Source organism: Cryptomeria japonica, chromosome 4 (genome assembly GCF_030272615.1).
Source record: "Cryptomeria japonica chromosome 4, Sugi_1.0, whole genome shotgun sequence".
NCBI classification, from domain to species: Eukaryota; Viridiplantae; Streptophyta; class Pinopsida; order Cupressales; family Cupressaceae; genus Cryptomeria; species Cryptomeria japonica.
Genome location: NC_081408.1, coordinates 502,735,577 through 502,742,478, shown reverse-complemented (window position 1 = coordinate 502,742,478; position 6,902 = coordinate 502,735,577). Strand labels below are relative to the sequence as shown.

Here is a 6,902-nt window from a genome sequence, read left to right as displayed (position 1 = left end):
TAACATTCTAAACCCCACTTTCTTTTCTACTTTCTACACATTTCATGCTTTTTTTGTTCCCCCGTGTTTTAAACCTATAGTTAATGAGGGCAAAGAAGTTAATGGTTTTTTTTCTTTGTGGTGATCTGTAAATTGAATGAGATACTTCACCCGTTAGCAATTATGTATTCTTTATGTTTGGCTTCTTACACATAGGCCTTAGATAGTGCATTTTAGTGTTATCGGTTTTTATTTCCACTTAAATATACATGTGTTTGCCTTCATGGATTATGATAAAGAGCATCGAAACATAAAATGACAACAAGAAACTGCACATAAATGACTAACAATGTTTTTCACCTAGGGAAATCTTAAACATAGGAAAATTCCAGCGAGAGGAGAAAAAGCATCTCATGTCCACTATTGACCAATCAATTTACAATGGAGTGAGCTCTCAATACAACTTTGAAGCTCCACAACCATGTACATGAATCCGCACAACATAAGCTATTTGATGCTTCTCCAATAGCTTTGCTCAATGGTGACAATAATTTACATTAATGCATTATGATAAAGAGGATTGAAACATAATATGGCAATGCATGCTAATGGCTGTAACAATGATTTTGACCTAGGAAAACCCTAAATAGGGGAAAATTCCAGCAAGAGGGGAAAAAGCATCTCATATCTATTATCCATAAGTGAATTTACAATTTAGTAAGGTCTCAATATAACCATTGAAGCTTCACAATCATGCACAAGAATTCATACAACCTAAGCTATTTGATGCATCTCCAATATTTCTGCTCAATGGCGACAATAACCTGTAAATCTTTTGTTCCAAGAGGAAACCATGAGTGCTAACCTCTCGATGATATCTAAAATTGGTTAATATAGACTCTTTTACAACCCTTTGATGCTTAAATATATCCAATGTCAAGAAGATGAACTACACAATTGTAATATTCCCAAATTGGGATAGACTTGTTTTCACACAAAATCAATAATTCCAACCATATTCCAAAATAACTCATTTAATAGTTATTGAATTGGAGAATTAATGAGCAAATTAACTTCATATGAAATGATAAATAATGTGTCTACTTGAAACTAACTATAGACTATTCCTTGGAGCCAATTTATCTTTCAGTGGGGCATCATAATTTTGCTTTCAACTCTGCCTTTTCATTTTTAGATTCTTTTTCTCAAGTTTTGATGCCTCTGTTTTCTTTGCTGCATCTTTTCTGTAACTTTATTAGATGGATGTGTGGATACTTTCTAATCAAATTCTAAATTTTTTATGGTTTATTAGACGGATGTTGATTGGTCTCACATTTTTATTGTCTATTAGAATTTCTACCAAGTGTATCATACCATGTGTGGATATTTTCTAATCAAAATTTAACATTTTTAAATTGTGTACTAGATGGATGTTGTTTGGTCTCACATCATGGGTGAAGCAGTCCAACACCCATGTAGTGGGAAATTTTCATATGAAGATCTTTCATGGAAGAAGTATGTCCTTAAAGGTTCAGAATTATTTTCAGCTTAGATTGTGGCTAATAGATTGAAATATTTTATCGAGGGAGAGAGTTCACGCAACTCATACCCAACTTGCTTTCATAAGAGTCATACAAGGAGAAACCCTTTTTCTTCTAATACAAAAAGTAGGATTAATAGTTGTTTGGAATATTACATGTAAGAGTAATATGCTAACTAGAAATGTTTATACTTGTGATTGTGTAGTGAAAGAATGTCTCTAATAATATTTTAACTATAGGTTTTAATAATATGAACGTTCTTTATGATTTCCATAGGTATTGGTGCACATATGGACCAAAGGACTACAAGAAAAAAGATGCAAAGCCTTTTGATCCTTCTTCAATTCCCAAATCAGGGAAAGGTAGTAGACCTGGTCGAGTACATACACATCATGGTTTTACTTGTCATTTTAGCACACGAATCATGGTTTGTAAGCCAAACCATGTATTGATATGGTACTACCAAGTTCAACATGTGGACAAGGAAGGCATACCTTGTCATGGTCAAGTGAACAACGAGTTTTTGGGAATGAGGTCTTTCTTTGCACCATACATTAGTGAGCAATTGCATCAATGTGTGGAGTCATTACTTTTGCTTGGCATGCCCGTAGATGCAGTGCATAAAAAACATAAGCAAATGGTGCATGAGAAAATGACCATATTTGAGGGTCAATCTTCTAGGGATAATTTTCTCACCATGGATGGTATTGCAAACATTGATAGCAAAATTAAGACATTAAGATACATGTTTCATAGTATTGATGTTATTTCAGTGCAACAATGGGTTTTAGCAAACACCGAAAAGTGGTTTGCATATCAGGAGTATAGTGCCATTGATGATGGAGATGGGGAAGTCCCATTTGTACTAGGGATTGATCAATTGCCAAAACAACTTGAGTGGATGCTTCAATATGGCCACAACAATATATTGGCCATGGATTCTACATTTGGTACAAATGCGATGAAGGTATGTAGTGTATTCCTTGGTAGAGTTAGATTAACAATGTTTATATTCAAAATAAAATATAGTACTAATACATCATATGCTATGCCTTATGATAGTTTCAATTGTATACAATGCTTATATTCGATTCCAAGCATATGGGTGTTCCCGTGGCATGGGTCATTATGTCTAGGTCTTATGCTCATGATATTGCATATTGGATGCACATTCTTCTCCAACGGGTTCACATGAAGAATATTGAGTGGAGTCTAAACGCATTCATGGTGGATGATGCAGGTGCTGAGATAAAAGCGATCAGGTCTTTCATTTTTCATTCAACCCTTGTAATTTTTATAAATATTCCAATGCATCCTTTAAAAGAAAATTAAATATTGAGTAAAAATATCCATGATGCAAAGAAGTGTTTCAATGTGATGTATATCTATGCTCTTGGCATGCTAGACGTGCGTGGCTAAAGAACTTGATTGCAAAGGTCAAAGAGATTGCAGTTAGACAAGAGATGTTTGATAGACTTGGATTTATCATGCATCATTCAATGGATGAAGATTCAGCAAGGAATGCAATTCATATATTTATTGAAGACTTTAAAGATACACAACTCTCATTCATTGAGTATTTTAAGGGAAGATGGTCCAATAGATTCATTATGTGGGCTAGATGTTTTCATACACTAAAGCATGCAAGGCAGGAGACAAATGGTACCATAGAGTCCTACTACTCACACCTAAAGAGACGATTCTTGAAAACAATCGAGCGTGCTACAAGTCGTCGTGTTGATTGGTTGGTACATCAGCTAACAACACATGTTTATATCTATTACTGGTGGGTGCAAGTCAGCAAAAAGAATGGCTTTTATAGGAAATTTGATATTGAGAAGATTGAAAACATATCTTGGGTTCGAGCCTTAAAAATTCTAGATGACCACGTTACATTAAATGACATTGATGATCGCACAACATGGGTGACAAGTGAAAGAAATTCTGGTTTGCGATATGAGGTGTATACCTCCTCACCTGATCTATCAATGTGCTCTTGCAACTTTTCAATGCAAGGATACATGTGCAAACATGTGATGAAGGTGAACTTAATGAGGGAGAGACAAAGACAATATCTATCTAACAACTTGCATGTAGACCTTGATAGTCTTTCTAATACACTTGATTATATGGGAGGACAATGCCACACCAATGTATCTAAACATTTGGTACTTGACAAACATGATTTTTTTATTTTATTACTATATCATTCTTTTCAAACCATGTGTTTAAATTTTTGAAATGTGTTGCAATGTCAATGTAGGTAATTAAAGAATTTGGTAGGATTATAGACAATGAAAATTGTCAACTCTTGGAGGATAATTCTATGCATACACAGGTGAATTTATAACCACTTTTTTATTATTCCATTTCTTGTTAATTTGATTATATAATTTCTGAAATATTTCTTTTTTTTTGTAGACCATTGACAATAGAGATGAACATGCAATGACATAAATGAAGTTACAGATAGCACACAAGTTTCACAACTTGTAGGGAATTTTGACTCACACAACTGATTTGGCAACACTTACCTTCATTGTTAAGCATTTAGAGGATTTGTCAAACAAGGTCAAGAGTAGACACATGTCATCCCAACTTGGATTAGACCATCCAAGTGCACATCCATTTCACCCTGTACAAGATGGATTTGGTCACATTGTTCATCGTGAAAGAGACTTGATTGAGTGCATGAATATGAGGAGAAGGCCAAGTATCTCCAATAGAGCACCCGTGTTTCCACCGATGCCACGAAATCGCAAGCATCAAAATTGGTTTAATGATCTTGATAGGGAAGATGAATGAGAAAAGGACCAGATTTAGTACAATGAAGATAATTTTGACATGGTTGATACACACATAGTTTGAAACTGTCGAAGATACTATAATGCTATGATGCTATAGTGTACTACAAGAATTTTTAAGACATTGAATGTTATAATGTGATTTTTGATGTTAAAAACATAATTGGAATGTTGGTCTAAGCTTCCAAGATGTCTGGCTTAAGATGTGGAGCCCCTTGTGAACATACATGAGTTGCAAAATAGTAGTGTTGAATGTAAGGTTGGCTGCATGTATACATACATGTCTTAAAAGTAGATATGAAAATCTAATTTTGATATCTGAATATATATTGTGGAAAATAATACATGATTAGAATTTACATTATAATATTTATATGAAAATTTATTTTAATAGCATCTTTATGTTTCACATGCATTGTATATCTCTGCATGTTTCACAAGCATTGTATACATCCTTCAATCATCAAACACAAGGTTGTTGATGCCACAGGTCTGATACCTTCATGACAACTCATCTTATGTGTGGCCTCCTCACACTGCATTCCATTGTTCATACCCATATATCCTCTATCATTTATTGAAAGCATAGTGATACCTTCACCTGTCACACTATTATTTGCTGCTTATCTCATTGTTATCTTTGTCTTTGAGCTTTTGATTCTTAACAGTTATTATTGCTTTCAACCATACGCTAATAATATTGGCCTTACTAATCTCTCATTAATGCACAATGTTAAGAAATTCAAGATGACAGTCCTTTCATAACTAGACTGTAAAAGATCATGGTTACCATTATTGAACACCCTACAACAACAAAATTGGTTGTAATGATTGTTCATGAAACTCATTTTATTGACATAGTTAGTGTCTTCTCTGGTCTTCTAACACCATAGTTTGAACAAAGAGACACTGTGCTTCATGTTTTACAAATAATCAGTTATAATGATTGTTCATGAAACTATCATTTTCTTGAAATAGCCGGTCTAGTTGAGGTGTATAGATTGAAAGGAGCCAGCAATAAAGGTCATAACACAAGCTCTCTCAACATTTTCTAGAAAATTCCTTAATACGCTCTAATATGGGCTTCTAAGGTGATCATGTATGTGGGTCAATTACAATTTTTCAATAACCAATCACCTGATACATTGAGAAGCTTTGGAAGTTCCCTTTGCATGACCTCCATGTCACTTGGAAATTATGTCAGCAGTTTGCTAGTGACAACTGTTATGGACATTACAAAGAGGGAGAAAAGTCCTAGTTGGATGCCTACAAACCTTAACATGGTTATGTGGATCTTTTCTACTTTTTGGTGGGAGGCTTCACTTTAATTGATTTCATTGCCTATGTACTCTATGGTAGGGTATAGATGTATTGCGTTTGACAAATTGTGTGAAGAAGACGAAGAGCAAGAGATCAAATAGTCTCTGTATGACATTTTAGATTGTGTTCTATTTACAAAACCCACCATCAAAACTTTGCGTTCTTGGCTCAATCTAGGACTCTACTTTTTTCTTGTAAGTGAAGTTTTTTTTAGGTAGTAAAGTGACTACCCATATTTCAGAATTCAATTTGTTCGTTTCACATCTCTCTAGTTTTTAATCATATTGAGATGTGGCATAACCCAGCTGGATGCCATCTTTGTTTACTAAAAGGGGAGGCCACTCCTGAGTATTTTTTAATCATATTGAGATGTAGCACAACCCTATTCGATGCCATCTTTGTTTTCTAGAAGGGGAGGCCACTCCTGGGTCAAGCACACTCACCAGGGCTATGAGAAGAGATAGATTTGACTCTTGGTTGTTTCCATGAGCCTATGTCAAAGAAAATAATACATATGTAATGATCTACATAAACATATATCGCTAACTAAGTGATTAACTTTTTTCTTCCAAGATTATCATACTATATTTGTCATTCAACAGAAATTTTAGCATTAAATGGAGTTAAACAGGGTGATGATAATTTTTAATGGTAGTATCACGATTCCATGAAATTGATTGAAAAATAAAAAGATAACATGATGATTGGGAATAGGGCATGGACATCAAAATTGCATAATTGGCTTTACATCATAATTGCACTTTCTTGAAATTTCTAAATTCTTTTCAGTAAATCATTTACAAACACACCCTCTGTTAGGTCACGGGGACAACTAAGAGGGGGAGGGGGGGTGAATCAGTTGTTCGATATATTTATACCAAATGCAACTTAAACAAATTTAATACCTTATACCGGTAAATCAGTCTGATATGTCGATAAATAGTTTTATCGGTTAATAACAATACCAGTAAGAGTTAATGCATGAAACAAAATATCAAAGACATCCACAAAACATAACACCAAAACTTATACGTGGAAACCCTGTAAGGGGAAAAACCACAGTGGGAACCTTACCCATAATCAGATGATACTACTGCAGATAGTAAGTGTCACATGCAGAAAGGCCAAGTGCCTAGAGCTCACTGCTCAATGGGAGTCACAGTGACTACAATTGAATGGTTAAATCCAATAAGAATGTACTATTTAAAATAGCATCTTCATATGCTGGATTCAATACCGGTGTAGTTCTTATTGTCTT

General features: G+C 34.4%; 1 protein-coding gene across 1 annotated transcript; it reads left to right on the top strand.

The window, feature by feature from the left end:
• The first annotated feature begins 1,770 nt into the window (after positions 1-1,770).
• LOC131053458 (uncharacterized) lies at positions 1,771-3,977 on the top strand. Its single transcript, XM_059219231.1, has 5 exons — positions 1,771-2,487; positions 2,583-2,782; positions 2,926-3,481; positions 3,784-3,858; positions 3,942-3,977. The coding sequence occupies exons 1-5, from the start codon at positions 1,771-1,773 to the stop codon at positions 3,975-3,977; spliced, it is 1,584 nt and encodes a 527-aa protein (XP_059075214.1).
• Positions 3,978-6,902: the final 2,925 nt, after the last annotated feature.

What these genes read in the sequence shown, in the direction of transcription:
- LOC131053458 (XM_059219231.1), top strand. Translation starts at nt 1,771, where the DNA reads ATGAACGTTCTTTATGATTTCCATAGGTATTGGTGCACATATGGACCA. An exon ending in TTGGTACAAATGCGATGAAG is followed by an intron (nt 2,488 to 2,582) that starts GTATGTAGTGTA and finishes GCCTTATGATAG; the next exon opens with TTTCAATTGTATACAATGCT. An exon ending in ATAATTCTATGCATACACAG is followed by an intron (nt 3,859 to 3,941) that starts GTGAATTTATAA and finishes TTTTTTTTGTAG; the next exon opens with ACCATTGACAATAGAGATGA.